Consider the following 21,060-nt stretch of genomic DNA (forward strand, 5'->3'; position numbering starts at 1 on the left):
TGTCTTCATAGAGGAGGTGCTCCAATCCTCTGATACAGTATTCCAGTCCTTCGTGGCACACTTGCTATTAACATTTGCTATGTGGTTGCAAAAGAAAAGAACTTCAATTTGAATATATTTAGTAGGGCAAGATTTCACTTGCAGAATGCTACAACTGAGAAGAAAACTCAAACATCAATACTTACAGAATTATGGTTTTACCTCTGTATTTCCCTTAAAAAAACAAAGACAGAAAACCCCAAAAAATCACCTGCTGTTGACAGGGAGGGAAGGAGATGGCTGAATACTAGCTGCAGGTAGCTAACTTGTGAAAATGACTTGCATCCAAAACAGCAGCTGCCCTGGCATGCTGTTGGCAGATAAGGCAGAGTAAACAGTGTTTCAGTGGATTAGGGCAAGACACTGCTGGTAAAAAAAACAACTTAGTAGCAGTGTTTCAAAAAAAGCCCAGGTATTTCACATTACTTTTCTCTCCAAATTAGTAAACTTGATCCAAGCTGATATTTGGCAAGGTCAAACCTTTGCCACTGGCTGTAATTAAAGACACCTTGAATCGTATATGTAAAATGAATAATTTTTTGCCACCTACTCCCCCACCTCCCTTTCCCCCCCCCAAGAGTTACTAATTTGTATAAATATCTTACAGCCATCTTTATGACACCATTGCCTAAGGACCAACACTGCCTCTACTGACTCCATGTGAGAGAGAAACAACAGATAAGCTTCTACCTAACTATGGCTGGAGCAGAGAGCCAGAATGTGTGAAAATGCACAGAAGCACAACACCATTGTTTAAGCTAGGAAATAATCACAAATCTGTTGCACATACGAAGCTTGTAGAATCCAGGTCAGAAAGACAATATTAAGACTTGAATTGAAATGGACCCAAGAGAATGCGTGAGTCCTTCTGCACATTGCTCACATTACGAGATCATAAAAAATTCTCAGCATTTCTTAGTATATCAGATCTTTGAAATTAAATGTCACACTTCTTTCTAATCCCTTCCTGCCCCCCATAAATCCGTAACACTCTGTGCAGTTCTGGAGTTATGCATTTCCTTCACAGATTCTAAGCATCTTCCCTCTCCTCCAAACACATCCTTCTCAAAGCTCACTCACCGCTCTGCTTTTCACAACTAATCTCAGCTTTGGTGCTCTCTATTCTCTCTCCCCTAACCACATTAACCAAAAGCAGGAATGTGAAACACAACAAACACCTGGAATTTATTTTTGTTTTAAACATAATGCTCCTTCGTGAACAGTTCTTCGTGTGCCTTATTCTGCTGACTGCTTTCTTTTGCTTTCAGATGCATAAGCTGTAGAGGGGGGAGGAAAACAGCATCTGAAGTTCAGACTGCTCTGAGCTGCTCCCTGCATGGACTGCAGAAATTACTTTCAGGGAATGATCTCTGCTTTCAGCTCTCCTGCCACAGAAACAGCCTTTGAGAATAAACAGTACATACACATTTCTGTATGCTGGGAAGAGAAGAAACATACTGCCGAGTACTAACTTAAGCCCTGGGAAAGTTAGGTTTAAGTATCTGTCATGCCACAGCCAGCTTCTTTCCTGTCTCGGAGATCTGTGGAATTGAACAGAACATTGTGTCTTGCACAAGGCAGTGAGTGTGTTCTTGTGTCAGATCATAAGGCAACTGGATTCCATAGTAATGGATATGGTAGCAGATTACAGACACAGTGCTGGGGAGAAATTTCACCAAGTGTACAGGTGTTTAGACCCATTCTGAACACTTCACTACGGCTGGCATGACTAAGTTCTTGACAGCAAAACTGGAAATTACATTCTGTAGAACATTAACCAAGCTATTTTGTACTGGAAAAAAAAAAGGTAGCACTGGATTTTAAATAGCTGTTACCACCTTAGCCATGCAAGAATATATTTTCTGGAACAATCACATTTCAGAGCATGTGCTTCTGGACTAATCAAGCACTAAGGTGCCCATGTTGTTTCCTAGTATCTGAACTATCAAATTCCATACTGTAAACATCACAAATTCAAATATATCCAGAAAAGCTAGGCTCACTTAAGTAAAAGAATCTTAATTTGTGCCGATTATTTTACATTCTCATCTGTTCAACAAAAAAAGAAATACTCTGACCAAATCAAAGGCACAGTAAGCCCAGTGGGCTTTTATCAGGAAGATGCTTTGAAGATCAGTAGTTAGCTTCCAGAAGGCCACAAAGCTGCAGGTATTTGGTATTATTATTGTTTAAAATAGTTGTTTCAACAAACTCTTTATCAATGAGTGTGCTAATGAATACAATCCTGCCTTCCTTCCCCCTTAAACTGTAATTGTGATCAGGTCTTTTCACTTTGCTATAAGAGCTAGACTTGCACCTATATTTTCAGAGTCAAACAAGCACATTGACATCAAGACAAAAAACCCGAGGAGTTGGCTTTCCTTATTCTTTTCTATTCCAACCCCAGTGCAGTCCACCAAAAGAAGCCACAGGATTTGGACACCCTCCCATAGAACAGCTGAAAAGGGAGGCTGGAATTTCCCTTCTGAGTTGAATGGCTCTCATGGAAGGCTACCCTAGCATATGCATGTACTGAGGAAAAGGATGTAGTACAGGGTGAAGAACGGCAGCTGAGGAAAGGTCAGGATTAAAATATACCAAAGGACAGATCTGTCAGTTGAAGACAATGCCACACCAACACCCATGAGTTTGTCCAGTTTGTGACAACGACAGCGTGACAATCAGTCAGACTGAGGCTAACAGACATGGGATTTAGACTGTGCCCAAGTAAAAAGTGAATGCAAAGCTTCAAAATACAGTATTAGGCAATGCATCAACTACACAGCAGGTGAGGTAGAAAATGTGCTTGTCCAGCAGGTGAAAAAAGAAATTATGATAAATCAACATTTTTCCTTATTAGCTATATTCTATTTTTTCACCATTAATTAAATACTCTCTATTATAAGAATATTTAGCTAATAAAATCCTAGCATCCTGTTACTAACTTCATGTTTCATTTTTCCTTATTAAATGGGTTAAAGAATAATAAGAGAGAGATACAAATAGGAGACCTGGAATTACCAATTAACTGGAATATGATTTAGTTTGTCAACTTGTGGCTGCATCCCAATGGGCATTCAGACAAAACCAGGTCTTTCTTGACTATACTCTCAAAACAGCATTGACTTTTGAGGTACTGCTTTCATGAAGAGAGGTTTAATAACATTAAAACTATGTGGTAAGACCCCCTTCTCTATTGTGAAATTTCTCACTGCAATCTTTTTTTCTTTTTCTTTTCTTTTTCTCTGCAATCAGTGTTCTTAAACAGATTTCATAAAACATGGTTAGTTACATTTCCCTTTATAAGTGAGCCATTTAATGGTTCTCAAGCCTCTTTAAACAAAGAGGAAACACTTTTTTGAAGTCAGAGACTGTTCTCCAGTATTGTAAATTAGTATTTTCATGACAATTCCATCACTAAAAAACCATTACTTTTCTGAATTCTGTGTTTCCTGAAAGTATCATTTTAACAGCTTGATATCAAAGTCCCCTGGAGAGAAGACTAAAAACTGTTGCCTTCCAAGTTCTGCTGAAGCAAATCAAGGAACCCAACTTTTAATGGAGTCACAGTAAACTATCTAAGGCCAGTCAGCCTTAAACATGGAGTCCCAAAAAGAATTCTCTCCTTCCAAACTTAGCATGTCTTAAAACCTGAGGCTACATAAGAAGGCAATTACAGATCATCACCAGCAAACTCCAGTTATTTGCCACCATTTATGCACGTGCTTAGTAACAAGAAACCTGACAAGGTCTGTAAATCTCACTGCATTTAATTCTACGCAGAAAAAGGACATTAATAGGTAACAACCACTGCAAATAATTTCTCTTGATTTTGAACAAAATGCACGCTGTATAGCCGCAGCCACTAATTCATTCTTCCATTTACTGTGGGTTTATCATAGAATGGCTTAGGATAGAAAGGACCTTAGAGATCATCTACTCCAACCTCCCCACCATGAGCAGGGATGTCTCTCAACTAGGCTCAGTTGCTCAAGGCCTCATCCAGCCTGGCCTTGAACATCCCCAGGGAAGAAGCATTCACAACCTCCCTGGCAACCTATTCCAGTTTCACCACCTTTGTATGGAAGAACTTCCTAAGATCCAGTCCAAACCTACTCTCCCTCAGCTTTAAACCATTCCCCCTTGTCCTATTTCTAGACACCCTTATGAGAAGTCCCTCTCCAGCCTTCATATAGGATCCCTTCATGTACTGGAAGGCAGCCATAAGATTGCCCCAGAGATTTCTCTTCTCTAGACTATACAACTCCACCTTTGTGGCCCTTCTCTGGACTCACTCCAACACCTCTAAAGATGTGGCAGACAATTTATACCAGAAGTAAGCAAGCCATTGGAGGGCCCAAGCTCCATTAAATAAATCTTTGCTTAAAGATCTTTGAGTGGGCATTAAGAAAAGTAAAGTTCCCTTATTACAGGCTAAGATGGCTCAACCTGACTGCAAGCCCAAGCATTGCACTATTCAACAAATAAAATATTCCTGCTAAAGCAAACCTCCTGGTCCCTGCTCTAAGGAGCTTACAGATTAAAAAGAACAAAGAGTAAATTACATAATAGAAAACTACACCAGAACTGCAAGTGCATGGCACAGTTATTTGCAAGCAAACACTGCTTAAAGTGTTTGCTGGACAATGTCTGTCCTCATTTACATTGAGGTTTTAAACTACACTTTCCGAAAAGGCTTGAAAAGATTTCCAAAGAGCCACCAAAAAAAACCCCAAACCTTTGCAAATATCCCATTTACTGGTCTTGATGCTATGCTTAAGAGCAACTGCAGTGTGCTCCTCATACCAGTTGCATTTGGAAGAGATGACTTTCCCATTGCATTTTCCCTGCTGCTCATGCCTCAGATGGGAGTACCCTTCACTGGGTAAAAAAATGCCTGGATGGCTGGGCCCAAAGAGTGGTGATGAACAGAGTTAAATCCAGTTAGTGGTAGGTCACAAGTGGTGTTCTCCAGAGCTCAGTATTTGGGCCAGCTCTCTTTAAATATCTTTAGCAATTATCTTGATGAGGGGATCAAATGCACCCTCAGTAAAGTCTGCTGCCAACACCAGCTCAGGTGGAAGAGTTTATCTGCTTAGGGGAGACACTACAAAGGGATCTGGGACAGGCTGGATTGATGGGACAAAGGCAATTGTATAAGGTTCAGTAAGACAAAGTGCCAGGTCACAACAACCCATGCAATACAGGCTTGGGGAAGAGTGGCTGGAAAGCTGCCCAGCAGAAAAGGACCCAGAGGTTTTGGTCATCAGACAGCTAAACATGAGCCAGCAGTGTGCCCAGGTGGCCAAGAAGGCCAACAGCATCCTGGCTTGTATCACAAATAGTGTGGCCAGCAGGAGTAGAGAGGTGATTGTCTCCCTGTACTGGCTACTGGTAAGGCCACACCTTGAATGCTGTATTCAGTTCTGGGGTCCTCCCAAGACAGACATGGAGTGGTGGAGCATGTCCAAAGGCAACAAAGCTGGCAAAGGGTCTAGAGCACAAATCTTATGAGGACTGGATGAGGGAAGTGGAGTTGTTTAGCCTGAAGAAAAGAAGGCTCAGGAGAGACCTTCTTGCTCTCTACCACTACCTGAAAGGAGGCTGCAGTAAGGTGGAAGTTGATTTCTTTTCTCAGGTAACAAAGAATAGGACAAGAGGAAATGGCTTCAAGTTGCAGCAGGGGGAGGTTTAGCTTGGACATGAGGAACAGTTCCTTCACCGAAACTGTTGTTGAGTACTGAAACAGGCTGCCCAGAAAAGTGGTAGAGTCACCCTCCCTGGTAGGCTTTAAAAGATGTGGTGCTGAGGGACATGATTTAGGAGTGACCTGTCAGTGCTTGGCTAAGGGTTGGACTTGATCTTAAAGGTCTTTTCCAACCTAAATGATTCTACGAAAGAGAAAACTGCAGTCATTTATGAAACACCTGCAAGCATCACAGCAATTAGGTGTAACTGAATAGTTTGTATTTCTACGGCATTACTAGACCAGTAGTATGAAGAAGCTAAGTGGACAGAACTGCTCATTTTATTCAGCTAGATCTGGTTAAAAAGTAATCTCTTAAAAAAAAAGGAAAAAAAAAAAAAGAAAAAGAGTTGTGTTGTTTCTGTTTGTTTGTTTTTTTTAATACAAGCAGTATCTGTACAGGATCCCAGTGGAGTGAGTGATCATCAACAAGTTATAAAATGCCTATGAAAATGTACCCAGAAGAAGTTGGTCAATGCTATTGTAACACAGGATTCTTATATACACTTGTTTCTAGTTTACAAAGCAGACCCATCAGAAGGTAAACTCTCTCATCTATCCACTTCCAAAATTAACTTTGCAAAGAAAAGGGAAACATGAAAGAAGTCTGTGTTTCACCTGAAACTCTATTCAAATTTATGCCGTGGGATTAATTTAGTGGTTTAGTCTCAAGCTTACTCTGAGTGAGAAGAGATACATGAAGATATATTAAAGCTGTAGAACAACTATTAGGCAATCTGCAATGGCTCTTTTCACGTTAATACTGTTTTTGGTATGCTCTTGCATGCCATAAATCAAATGTCCTCCTCCCTGTCTTTATTTTCTTTCCATTCAGAGCTTCAAATACAGAAATAGACCTCACAAATTCACTGAACTGAAAAAGCACAATAGGAATTTATCTAGGTATTTTTGAGTATCCTCTCCCCACTCTCATCGAGAAAGCAGACCTTCATCTTTTCCCCCAAACAGAGACTCAGACTACCAGCCACTTGCCAGCTGAAAAAATAATCCTCTGGCATCCAAACTTCTCTCAAGGATGTATTTACAGGCACTGTGGTAGAAGCACAAAACATTGCTCAGTATTTTATAACAGAATGCTTTAGAATGGAAACCACTAACACATGCACTTGCACTACACAGATCATTATCTGTTTCAATTATGAAGGTAATTACCTGCCTACAACCAGAATTACCACATTTAAAGGAAGATTGTCCTACCTCCCACCAGTTTTAAAGATTAGATCTGCATTAGGTGCTCCCTTCGGATGCTGGTAACGAGGCCGACGTTCACGGTTAGTATTTGCAGGAGCTGGACGCTGTGCCAGAGACTGCAACATTTCTGCAATTTCATACAGAAAAAAAGTTAAACATTTTCTGTACATCTTTTGAAAGAGGCATTTACACAAGCACATTTCACCGCCATGTAATAAAAGGACACCTTATTTACATTTTGCCATACTTCAGGGTTATTCCACAACAGCTGAATTTTTAAAAGTTATTAAATTGCATAGATAGCTTTGACAGATCACCCTGGAATAGCAACTACATTTCCAGATGTTCTTACAGAAGGAACTGCCAGCAATAGTTTTCATCACAGGTGCTTAAAGAGAAGAGCTGTGACCTTTTCCCCTCTTAACATAGCAGCCACCACTTTATGAATGATCAGGGACAATGCTTCACAGCAGTGTGAGAGGCCACAATATTAAACTACCCTGAAATAGTAACAGTTGGACAATGTTGTTGCCAACTAAGGACTCACCAAGAAACCTGTCCTAAAATTAGGCATTGACAAGACAGGTATTTAAGCCTAAGGTAGCCATAATAGGATCCTTTTACAGAGAAGAGGGTGACTCAGCTGACCTACATTACACCAGCTGGCCCATGGATGGAGCTTGTCACAAATAAATCCATGGACACAGAAAGAAGCCTAACAGCTTGCTCCCCAGTTTAGCCCTGGTCATCCAACTTTTGGGCAGCTTACACTAGGTAAGTATTATGTTTTGGCACTTGGTACAACTTGATTTCTAAATTGTAATTTCATTTTTTTAATGATAAAAATGGCTCTCTACCAGTCCAAAATATGGTCATTAAGCAGCCAATATAATTAATATATATCCTATGATATATAAATACATCATAGGAACCTTCATGTAACCTCTGCCCATATGGTAGTGCAGCTAATGGAAAGTATTTCTGACAGTCCACCTGTGCAAGAAACCACATTGCTCAGCAAACAGACAGATGGAATATACGAAGGGGAAAAGTGGAATAAGATGTTAAACAGATTATGTTTGAAAGTCTGCTCTGTCTGGTTCTCTAATCTCTGGTAATCTCATTGGGGTTACATACCCATCACCTGGTAGAAATAAAACTTCCACTAGTCTCACAATGACTTGCGCAGGGCAAAACAGAGACATTAATGAGATTCTCTTGCCATTTACCAAAAGCACATGAAGCTTTCAGTAAATCATTGAGAAAATGGGGATGCAATATTGGTGTCAACAGTTAATAAACCATGCAGTCATGCTCTGTATGCTCCCCTACAAACAGCTGGAAACAGCAGAGCAAGCCATTCAACACACCACCCGCCTACTTTTCTAAACAACATGAAATAACATTCTTCAAAACAATTCTGCGTGCCAGAAGAGATCTCTGCTGGCAATGATAAGACCCAGGAAGAAAATAAAAAGGTATTATGGGACATGGCTAGCCAGGTGCTAGAAGCAAGCAGTGAACAAGCAAGTGTGTGCATGCCTGTCTCTTGTTTTCCACACTGCAGGTGAAAAAACATTGGGGTTTGTGAAAAGTCAGTTACCGAGAAGTTGAGTAACACAGAAGACAGAAGGTGCAGGGTGTATTAGCTAGGTGGAAAGTATGTCACTCATCTTTGGTTCTAGTGATGAAAAAAATAAACTACACAGAAAAGACTAATCTAAATGAAGAATCGCTAATAAACACTGATGAAGTATTTAATTATTATCTGATATTACTTTGAAGTATATTGGTCAGTTTTCACCTATTAGCTACCCTGAGCAGACCAAAACAAAACAAAACAAAATCACCAAACCCAAATGTACTTGTAAATGTTGTGATAACCCTGAGGCATCCTTCCAGAAATTGAGACTTCTTCCCTTGAAAACTTCAAAGCTTGAAGCAGAAATTTAAAACCAACTCTTTCTTTCAATGGGTAAGCATCAACTCGGTACAGGCAAGCTGGCTCTTCAAAAGTTACAATCAGCTATACAAATCTAAATAAAGAATAGTTCCAAATTGGAATGCACCATGGCCTGTTTAATTTAACCTGATTAAAAGGTCATTTTTAGTTTGGTTTTACTTGCTACATTATTAAGTTAATTAAAAAAAAAAAAAAAAAAAAAATCAACAACTGTTTTAAAATTAGGTATCAATTATGAAAAAAAAAGTTATTTCTTCCGTGGGTATTTTCCTCCTACATTGATGCTTTATACACAGCATCTCAACAACCTATGAGGAAGTTAAACATAAAATGTAATTGCCTGTTACTGGTTATCAACTGGTAGCAGTTGTGTGATTGATTTCTGTTGGACAAAATACACATTATCCTTGTATTTTGGGTAAGAAGCACAATTCCTGACAATAACATCCTAGATTAAATGGGCTGATTTTAAAGATAGCAACAAAGTTGACTGACAAGACATAAACCCCCCCAAATACCCTGACCAGTAAAAATACCAGAAATATCATAAAGGAGGAAAAACCCCACAAAAAGTCTGAGAGATACACTTAGAAGTCTAATTCTAGTGTCTACTGCTTTTCTTCCTTTTTCACAAGTGGGCTTTATAAGAGGGAAGTGTCTCAGAAGTTTTTAAACTGCTTACAACATTTAATAGTAAGAATATATTGTGTTATCTGTAGATACTCTGGAAAAATACTCCTTTTTTCCGAGTTTAGTTCTTGTACTATCAAAGTTCTGAAACCAGTCTTAGATTCCATAGTGGGTTTAGAATTAGAGCTGCTTCAATTTAAATTTCCCATTTCTTGATGAACAATGACCTTTCACTAAATACCTTTAATGAGATTTCCTGCTAATTAATCACTTACACTGTGATTAACAGCAGTTTTAAAAAAAGAGCAAGAACTATGGAGACATTAAATGGAAATATTAGACTAAGAACTGAATACCAGCAGATCTGTTGGTTTGGGTTTGTTTACAAGCAGGTAAGCCAAGAAGACCTGAGTGTGACGAAAAGCAACCAAGAACAAACCCCTCGAAAACAAAACACATGGAAAGCACCAGTTTAGGGGCTATAAGATCTGTTGTATTAACTGTCTGCTTCAATGTGTCCAGGTTCCAAAATGCCTCATTTACCTGTCTTTAAAAACCAAATGATCTGATTTGTAGGAATTCTCTTCATGTATTCTTACACTTTAGATCTGTAGCACTCTTAGAACCTTTCACAACATTAAGCCAAGGTGACAGCTTTTGTTTATCAGGTGAAAGATCTTTCTTAGTATTTGCAAGACTGATGAAGATTCTACATACTATTAATATTTAAAATACCTATTAATAAAGTTTTAAGTCACACAGAATAAATTCCTCTTGTACCCAACACGACTGTCTTACAGTAATGGAGACAATATCACAAACATCCAATTAATTTTGGATTATCTTACTTTTAATCTCAGTTCTTCCCTTTCCCAAAATAAATGGGAATGCTGATATTTGAGGCCTACTTGAGAACTCCCTTTCATGGAAGATCTGTGAGAATTTCTTTAAGCAAGGCAACCAGGGAGTAAATAATGAACGATTGAAGCTAAAATACAGTATTGCCCATCAGTATTCAGAACCTGACCTTCTAATTATCACAAATTATATTTTTCTATAGAGCCAAGATATTTCTTAATCTTAATGAGGTAACCCACAATCATTTATATTAGATATTAACTCCTAAAATATGACTTCATCTATGAGTTTTCTGCTTTGTTGGGATGCCAACTTAACCCATGGTTAAGTTAGGGACATCCTCAGATAGATCAGGTTGCCCAGGGCCTCATCGAGCCTCACCTGGAGTATCTCCAGGGAAGGGGCCTCAACTACCTCCCTGGGCTCTGCTGGAGTCTTTTCCTACCCCAGGTGTGGCCACTTTGTCCTCTCCACCCACTCCGCTTTTTAATTCCCTCCAGGAAAGGCAGAAGCCCCAAGCTGAGCCCATCAGGGCTGAGGATCCTCCTCTCATCACTGGTGAGTCCCCATGGTGCACACTGGGTGACTGGGATGGGGACAAAAGGCCAGGAAGAGCATTGATGACCCCTCCAATATCATTCATGGGTGCTGGCTGGACCTCTTTACTGGAGCTGAGTCCTCTGTGTGGTATCTTGGCTGGTTGAGGTCGTGTCTCTGGCTCTGGGATGGGTGCAAAAATGGTGGTGGTGGAGCAGGAGCTGTTTAGGCAGGGTGGAGGATGGTGTAGAGGGAGCAGGAGCTGCTTTGGGAATATGAGGGGGGTGTTGGGGGGGAGCTGGAGCTGATCTGGGAAGATGAAGTGGGGTGGTGGGGGAGGCAGAAGGGCATTAAACTCGACCTTTAGAGGCTACTTCCAAATCTGGTGGTTCTGTGGTTCTATGCTCTAGTTCCAACCCCCTTGCCATAGGCAGGGACACCTTCCACTAGACCAAATCACCATCTTTAAGAGCATTTTTTTTTTTTTACTGTACATAGAAATCAAAGCATAATATGGTAGCTATGATGAACTGATGGATTTTGGATTTGAAGGGACTTCAGTATATTGTCATAAGAAATAAAATCATCACATGAAATTCAAGAGTGGATAAAAATCACTGGCATAAGAACCATTTAAAATCCCACTGAATTTGTGGAAAGGGTTTGGCTATTTCAATACTATTGCTCAGCAAAAGTTAGTCTTTGTCCGAAGTGTAGGTAGTGGAAACACTGAAGTAAATTCATAACTCAAAGACAAGTTGTCTTAACAATATATTAAATTATGTCATTTGAGAAAGAAAAATTCCATAATTTATGCTTAATTTTGCAGCCTGACTCAATAAATTTTGATTCAGAAAAAGGGTAGGAAGGATAATCTAGGAAAGTTCAGCTAGATGATCTTCAGAGGTCCAACTCCTACCACTCCCTGATTCTGTGACAGGTATTTGTTAATAGCTAGCTTTGCTTCCAAACACTGAAATATATGGAAATAAGAAAGGTCCTCAGAAAAGAATAACTACATGTTCAGTGATTTTTCTTACCCTGGTAGTCCTCTTGTTCTTGCCGTTCATTGATATCCAAAGTGAGCTTTTTCATCCTCATTCTCTCTTCCTGTTCAGCTTGCTGTTGGTTCCAGTGGTTTGCAGCAAGTTGAGAAGACATTGGTACGTTTAGGATCTTAAACTGTAAATAAAAAGAAGTTTAAGTGGACATCACAGGGAATCATAGAATCAGTCAGGGTTCTAGACCATGTATTTCCAACCCCCCCCCCCCCGTCATGGGCAGGGATACCTCACACGAGATCAGGCTGGCTAGAGCCTCACCCAGAAAAAAAAAAACCACACACAAAAAAAAAAAAACACCAAAAAAACCCCAAACCACACACACAAAACACCCCCCCCCAAAAAAAAAAAAAAAGAAAAAACAAAACCACAAAAACCACCAAAGCAATCTGAAATACAGATGGGTTATGGTTATTTCTAGGTTATTGCAATGAGGTACTTTCTACAGATGTTTATCCTGGAAAGTGTGTTGGTTTGGTTGGGGGATTTTGTGTTTATCTGTTGGTGGTTTTTGTTTGTAGTTTGGGGTTTTTTTTGTGGTTTGGTGGTGGTTGTTGCTTTTGTTTGCTTGCTTTGGTCCGTTTTGTGTTTGGGTGTAGTGCTCTTGGTTTGTTTGGGTTGGGGGGTTTTGCTTGGATTTTTTTTTCCCTTTGTTTTTTTTAAACATGCATGAGAAAATACAGGACCTCCCCAAGATACAGAAAACACAGAAAAAAGCTGAATTACTGCTAAGGTAAAAGGTCCCACAGTATTTGTGGGAACTAAACTGATTAACTTTCCCCACAACACATAGCTATATACTTTATTTCCTATTTGCATACAAGCCAAAGCCCTCATGGTGAGTTACCAGAGTCTTGTGATAAAAACACTGTAGCGGGCTCAGAGAGCTGCATCTCCTTCCAAAGGTCTCTAACTCACAATGAGATGAAGCCCCAAAACAGAATTTCTACTATTATCTTCTGTGATAAGAGAGGAGAAACACTCCAAGTATTTCAGATGTCTTCCACAATTCCTTGACTGGTGCTTTTAGAATAATTCTAGCTCCACAGCACTGCCTATTAGTCTGGAAACAGGTATGGAGTCAAATTTACTATTTTCCTCCTCCCCCACACCACACATTCAACACATCATGATTTGCCATAAGCTATGTTAAAGGTAAACTTGATACTCCTCCAACAGCTGAGATATTCAGACTGAGAAAACCCAAATTCTTATTTTCAGAGAAAAATGTTTTTACAATTGTTCTGAAACACAGAAGCAATTCTTAACCTCATCTGCAACTGAAATGATTGTTTTCCCTTAATGCTAGAATTTGTGAACATACTTAGAAGAATTTCACTTCTTCCTTCAACTGCACATCCATTACAAAGTAGTATTTCTGTGCTGGAAGAAATGCATTTAAGAATAATCACTCAATATTCCATGAGCTACTCTGAATCCTGCTGCTTGTTCTTGTCAGCTGAGATCGATTTCCACTGAACGCAAATTTCTCAATGTTCTTTCCTGCTACAATGCCAAAAGCTGCAGATAGAAAGTCACATTATCAAAATCTCTGTTGTGAAGGTATGTAGTAAAATCCTCACTGTGTATAGTAAGTGTTTAATGAAATAATTACTAAGAAATTTCAAGGTATCTGTGAGATAGTAATGCCCAACCAGCAGCAAATGAGTGGGATAAGATACAACACGTGAAAGTAAACTGGTTGAAATAATTAACACAGACTCTTGCGAAGAATTGAGAAAAACCTGGGTATAGGGAAAGACCTAGCAACTACAGGTTTTATTTAGGTGAGACAAACCAAGCAAAAGGTTGTGGGATTTGGTTCTTGGTGGGTTTTTGGAGGGAGGAAGAGTAACAGCATATTACATTGAACAAGTTTGCTGCTAAGTGTGTGGAGAAGAATAAAAAAAATGAAAGTTCCTGAAATGCCAGTGGAAAAGTAAGCTTCAGTTATTTATTACTGAGCAGGCTATGCATGTTCCCAGACACTGTCAAATAAGCGTTAAGCAAACTACACAATAACTAACCCATTTGCAGCACTTCATGATAAAAATCTTTCTTTAGCTTCACCATTAAGCTCCTCAGCCATCTTAACATGTCCTTTAAATTTTATCTGTTCTATGGACTTTTCAGCTTAATGGGATTGGTGTTTACAGATAGGGTGCTTAAAGTAGAAAAAAGGAAAGCATAGAAGGGTGCAAAAGAAACGAATACAAACCTCAGACTGGTAATTAACAAAATATCACTGAGTCACTATCTCAAGGCAATCAGACAGTTGCCATCTGTAATCAAATCACTAATGACAATCACTAAGGACATGATTACTGAGCAAACAATATTTCTGATTTGCCAATAGTGAAGAGCTGCATCAAACCCTTATTATGTTCTGTCCCCATCTCATGGATTTTTATAAGGGCTTCATTTGGAATACAGCAACTGAAGAAAGATGAAAAATGATCATTCAGAGGACTGGATTACAAGTTTCATAAAAGCATCATTGAGAATTCCACATTCAAGGACAGTCTTGACCATTCCATGGATATTGCTATTCTTTCATGCAACCTTGCTAGAAACCTTTAAAATAAGAAGTCTTTTGTCTTGGGTGTTAACCAAATTTCTTGAAACTAGCTGGCTTTTTTCCCCCCCACTAAATATCAGCTTTGTCCAAGAAGTATTATGCCAGGCAGTGAGAACTGATTGAGAAAACACCAAGTGGTATTAGATAGATCTCAGCTCTGATCCCTTAGGATGGTGACATTTATTTCCCCTTGCTCTCTCATGGCTCATGAATAAGCCACAAAGCTGTAGCCTAATTGCCAATAACCACATTCAGTTCTTCTACAGGTTGTGTATGCTTTGTCATATAACCTCTTTTCTACAGCTGACAAATGGAAAACCCCAGCCATCTACTGCAAGGCATTGGCCTACACTACTGCCGGTTTCTGTAAATTCCACTGTGACAAAAACAGATAATATATGATGTACTTGTTACTATTACCTTACAATGACTATTAATTCAGGTTGTATGCTGCTGGTAAATAGCTGCTTCAAAAAAAACGAGTTGTCAATGCTCCACTAATATCTGGCTGAACACTGACATGAAAATTAGCTATTTGGGTACTAGACCTCAACTATCCTCTGTACAGAAGCACCCCATATTTAATTTCCATCAGTATTTTCTAGTGGTGAAAATTTCTAGTTTCAACAGCACTGTTGACAAAGAACACAGAGACTAAGCCAACTGTTAACACAGCAAGCAATCAGGTTGATGGCATGGTGTGGTGGTGATGCTTATCACTGTAATGACTGTGCAGATGAGAAGTTACTTACAGCCTTCCTGGTTGTCTGCAAACTCCTTTTGACCCTTTTAAAAGAAGCTGAGTTTACAGCTGTAACTTCATAGTAGAGTATGTATCCTTACTTCAAAATTCTGTGCATATTCTGCTCACAGATTTAAAATAAAGTACTGTGAGAAGGAATAATTATTTTCTTTTCAACTCCACCTCTTCTTTCCTGACTTTTTTTTTTTTCTATTAAAACTGACTACCAAGGTATTTTTTTTCCTCAATACAAAACTCTGGACAAAGAAGCCTTTCATTCACTCACGAACTGAAGCAATCTATGAAGCAACTGTTTTCTACATTTCTAGAAACACTGAGAGGAGTTTTGGCAGGAAGAGCCTACTCCCAAAACCAAATACTGGGGGAGGAGCAGGGAAAACTCCTGAACAAGTTCTCCTTTCTTCTTAACCCACAAGTTGGCAGTATTTTCCCCTCACACTGAAGATCCTAAAATTCTTGTTCACTACCAGTACTCCCAGTAAATTATCTCAAAAAAGCTAACTGATTTTTTATTTTAATAGAGCTCTCCTAAATTCTTTCTCAGCCCAATGACAACAGTTAAAATTCCCCACTCAAAACTTCTGTAGAACTTTCTATATGACGACATCCAAGTTCCAGGAACACAGAATAACCAAATAAATGCAGTAAGGAAACCAGTTTGTCATTACTACTAAATGCAAACATGTATGTGTCCACTCAAACAGGTACCACCACTTACCCTTTCAAAGTACTAAGCACAGCACACACTCACTAGTTCAAGTGTTTTACAAGAGATCTTCTCCCTCTTTACATGGATTTTTAATGTCTTTCACATGAAGGCAGAGAAAGACTCTGTTTCAGATTTGTATACCTCAAATGCTACACTGCTGTCAGCTGAGGTAAAAGTCACATTTGAAAAGTACAGAACTGAGCAATGCCTTGGTTTTGCTTTCCATAGGAACTCACATTGATTTTCATCATCAACTGACAGAACCAAAATGAAAACTTTTCTTTTAAAGACATAAGCCATGACGAGCAATGCATGTGGAATGTGTTGGGCATTGATTTGTGTACTATGCATTTGCTGACCTAGGAAAATTCAAACATATACTGGAGAAGAGAGCCAAGACAAACATAGACCTTGGCTGCATGGAGCAAGGGGTTGATTTGTTTTAATATAATTTACATTCAAGTTTCTGTGAGAGATTCACTCAATACATTCTAGAATAGTCCCCTAAAAATGTCTTAAGAGGTAATGACTTTTTTTTTTTGCATGTTATTCAGCCAAGCAGCAGTTACTTAGGAAATGGAATTTAGCAAATGCCATGTATCTTGATTTGAAGCACAAAGTGTTTCCAGAAAAATCTAAATAGTCTTGACAATTCTGGAATACTAATTTTTCCATCCTACTCCTTTCAATATTCAGCAGCAGTCCACCAACTGCATCCATTCACCTTTCACAAGTATATTTAAAAATACATGTAAGACACAGCATTGACCTACTAGTGTAATCACTAAAATTGACATCATTGAACCACAGAATTCTTCTATGTGATTTTATTAACAATCAAGAATTCCAAGAACTATATATGGTATTTTCTACTTATCAAAATTCAGTTGTTTGAATCTCAGCATAGAAAAAATACAGAAATAAAGCCTGTGACTTGAAAAGTCAGAGTGTGACTTTGTATAAAGTGAAAGGATTATTTGGTTAAGCAATAGCTATACCTTATGTAAGCTCTTACCTGCTGTTTGTTGCCTTTACGTGTTAACATGACAAATGGCATTGTGTCTCCAGACTCTGACTCTCCCTCCCCACCTCCAAGTGGCGGCCCCTTCTTGAGCTGACTTTTGAGATGCAGAGGAATAGCAACATCCAATTGATGTACTTTAACAGATTCACCACTCCGTTGCTATTAAAAAAAGAACAAACAAGAAAATTCTATTAATGATCAAATGCTAAAAATGTCAGCCTGGCAGCATTCATATTTTCAGGACTGAGAAAAGGTTTAACATTCCAGAAAAACAGAACAACGTAAATAAGCGTACTAGGCTTTAATCACATTTTCCTTTGGTTTTCTTGCTTGTGAGGAAAGCTACAGGACAGAATAACTCATATTCTAAAGAAATTTCAGATAATCTTTTAAGAAAAGAAGTCTAGAGGCTTGGTTAGACACACTTGAGAACGGACACTCTACATGCAAGGATTTACTTTTCAGCATCTTATTAATGTATTTATCACACAGAGCCTGTTACACACTTAATTATTTACCAGATGTTACTTAAAAAAAAAGAAAGGACTTTAAGGTTACATAAATGCAGCTACATTTTAAATACATTGAAACCTAGGCTTGGATAGTCTGAAATGCTGCATAATATCTGATGCAATTATTATTCATCCAGTAAAATATATGGCAACACATCTTGTAGTCACTGGGTAAACAATACTATTAACTATTTTACTAAAATCTATTTAACCAAAGACGTCAGTTGCAGAGCAGACACCACAACTGAGATAAAAAATAAAATCCATGTTCTTTAGTGTGGTCAGCTAAGCATTAATCACTTATGTAATTAAAAAAAACCCCCAAACTTATACAGTCAGCTCTACCACAAACTACATTAATTTCAGGAAATAAATATTTATACCTGAAGATTTTCCAGCATCATTTTATCCAGTGCCTGAATAAAGTCTTCATCTTCTGCACAAGGGACATGCTTAAGTCCTCCTCCTTTAATCATTACTTCCTATTGCAGTGGGAAAAACAACCAACTTTAATTACATTAGTTTCAGAAATATGAATATTCAGCCTAGAAATAAGTGGAATAATATCTTTATTGCTTCCATATGATACATAATCAAAAGCTTAAAAAAAATAATTTTTAAAAGAAACCTTTTCAGGCTGGATTATTTCCTTGAAGAATTATTTCCTGATTTTAAATTAATCCTGGCCTCTCACACAACTCTCACATCATAGCATCTGTATACAGAGGTGTATGTAAATGTTCTAGATATGGCAACACTACAAGGAAAGCTCTCTATCACTGCCACATCTAACTTAATTATTTTTTTCCCCGAGCCCATGAAGTCAAATAGTCTTTTCAGGACAAATACTATATTTGGAGAGCAAAACATGACAATAAAAATGTTTAAGGTCAGGACCTCACCATGTTGTTCTGTAACAATCATTACTTTCTTTACTACGTAACTGCAATTCAGGCTCAACTGGATGGGTTCTTTTGTTATCATCTGCCAATCCCAAATTAATATTTTAGGAATTTCTGCACTTCTTGGTTTGTCTCCATTTCAGTTTTGAGATCTAGTTTACCTTGTTCTATCATACCAATACTGGCATTGCAAACCCACCATTTATGCAATCTATTCCCGTCTGTCTACCTGTGAAAGTGTATGGCCCTGTGGAAAAAAATGTAGCAGTAAAAGTTGACAGCATAACTATTTGCAGAAGGTAATAATGAAAGTTTGAAAATATAAAAATAAACTCTAAAATGTACTTGACATAGTAATAAGATCGTTCTTGCTATGTTTTCTCTGCTTATGTTATGAGCAGCATTGGCAAGAAACATTCAGTGAAGAAAATCAGAGTCAGAAGTCAATTCCCTTATCTGAAGCTACAATACATACTGTATTCTCCTCATCAGTTTCGTTTTCCTTATTGGAGTCTGTAAGGTAATCCGTGTTTTCCTCCTCTTCTTCTTCACCTTCTTCCTCCTCATTGTCAGACCCCTCCTGAAACATTCAATTAATAACTTCTGATGGCTTTAAAACAAGAGGGAACTTGCATCTGATTTCTTTCATGCACATTTTCTACCATCGAGCCCCATCGAAACCTGTTCTGTTCAGTTCACTTCTAGCAGATGTGTTTGCTATGTTTTGTATTTAATGTTTCTGTCTGAACTCACTCAGCTTCATGTGACATTTTCAGCTGACTGAGCTGCATTAGGAAGAGTGCTGTCAACAGCACAATAAGCTGTAGACAGGTCAAATGAGGCCTGACTGCCTTGCTGAGTGCTGGCAAGACACACCTGGAGTGCTGCACCCAGCTTTGGGTTCCCCAGTACAAGACAGATACAAACATACTGGAGTGAGTCCAGAGAGAGGCCATTAAGATGATCAAAGGACTGCAGTATCTGTCATAGGAGGAGAGGATGAGAGAGGTGGCATTGTTTAGTCTGGGGAACAGAAAGCTTGGGACAGGGAGAGAACTCAGTGTGTATAATGCCTGCAGGGAGAAACTGAGGATGGTGTCAGACTCTTATTGGTGCCCAGTGACAGTGGCCACAAGATAAAACATTTAATTTAAATGTAAGGAAAAAAGACTTCTTCACTGTGATAGAGTTTGAGCACTGAAACAGGAGTCTGCATCCTCAAAGACATACAAAACTTCATTGGACATGGCCTCAGGCAACCTGCTGTAGGTGACCCTGCTCTGACCAAAGGAACATGGACAAGATGACTAGAGGTCTCTTCCCAACTCCCCAGCCACTGAAGATTCTAACCATATTATTAGTTTCTTGGGCAAGGCACAACCAAGCCAAACTTCAGGAACTTTAATGCTGAGAAACAAAGGCTGAAAGAAAGCTTACTGGTAAGCCAACCAACCCAAGCATAGGGAGAAAAAGGTGTTTCCTGTTTCCTTCATGAACTCATTTTCTATAAGGCTACCATTATCATGTCAACTTTGCTGTGTCATAGTGACAAGTTAGAATTTCTATGTAGATGTCTTTTTTTTTATTGGCTCCACTATTTCTTATTCAAAATATTGGCACAGTAAACAAGGAAGGTTGTTATGCTCCATAAATCTCCTCTTCATTCAGATTATACAGGCATACTCAGAACACCTGGTATTTTTCCTACATGACTGCGTTGACATCTAGTCAATACATTTGCTTCTACAACAGATAAAGAAAATTAACTGAAAGTGTTGTCATGCCAAAAAACTGAAGGCATCTTTTTGTTGAGAAGCAGCATGTACCCCAAGCAAAGTTGTCAGGCTCAAGCTTCTGCCGTAACTTCTCCAGAATAAGCCTCTGAGTTCTGACTTGACTGTGCACAGCCACGTTTCACCTAACTCTGAAGGGTTAGAAGGGCTTCAGGAAGTAATCAGTAATCAAAATATTGATTTCTCATTCTTTTATGAGAAGCAAGGTAAATTACTAAGTTCACCTCTTCTTCTGGCTCATTTACTTCACTTTCATTTCCAGATTGCTCCTCTGTTTCTGCTCCTCCTTCTTCCTCTTCTTCATCCTCTTCAAGATTCTCTCCTTCCGTAATGGAATCTTTGGATTCTTTGTCATTCACAATGCCTAAAATATAGGAAAAGAGAAAGAATTGGAATTGTAGGAGAATTAAAACACATATCACCACTCAAGTTACAATATTGAAGTTCACATCAGAAGTCCATTTTCACTGGACATGAAAACTTCCAGTGGTTGTAATAGGTTGCAATATTTGACTTCTGAATAAAACATTTTCTATGTGGTTACCATACACGTAAAGGGTAAGCATTTCCCTGCCAGAAAAAGAGGAAAACGTTCTCCACTATGTTTTAAATCTCTCACAGAAGAGCAATCAAGGATCTACACTGGTGCAAATTGCTTCAAAATATCCTCAAACCAAAAGTGCAGCCTAACTGAAGCATACGGTGAAATACAACTCCTAAATTACAGATGCTC

General features: G+C 38.7%; 1 protein-coding gene across 1 annotated transcript in view; it reads right to left on the minus strand.

Moving 5' to 3' along the window:
• Nucleotides 1-6,999: 6,999 nt before the first annotated feature.
• UPF2 (UPF2 regulator of nonsense mediated mRNA decay) overlaps nt 7,000-21,060 on the minus strand; it is a 56,900-nt gene continuing 42,839 nt past the window's right edge. The window contains exons 16-21 of the mRNA XM_054399933.1: nt 20,552-20,691; nt 19,010-19,114; nt 18,016-18,114; nt 17,112-17,279; nt 12,026-12,167; nt 7,000-7,124 (exon numbers count right to left, since the gene is read on the minus strand). Of these exons, the coding sequence (XP_054255908.1) occupies nt 7,000-7,124; nt 12,026-12,167; nt 17,112-17,279; nt 18,016-18,114; nt 19,010-19,114; nt 20,552-20,691 (779 nt within the window). The remainder of the gene's footprint in view (nt 7,125-12,025; nt 12,168-17,111; nt 17,280-18,015; nt 18,115-19,009; nt 19,115-20,551; nt 20,692-21,060) is intronic.

The sequence above is a fragment of the Indicator indicator genome, chromosome 3 (genome assembly GCF_027791375.1).
Source record: "Indicator indicator isolate 239-I01 chromosome 3, UM_Iind_1.1, whole genome shotgun sequence".
In the NCBI taxonomy this organism is placed as follows: domain Eukaryota; kingdom Metazoa; phylum Chordata; class Aves; order Piciformes; family Indicatoridae; genus Indicator; species Indicator indicator.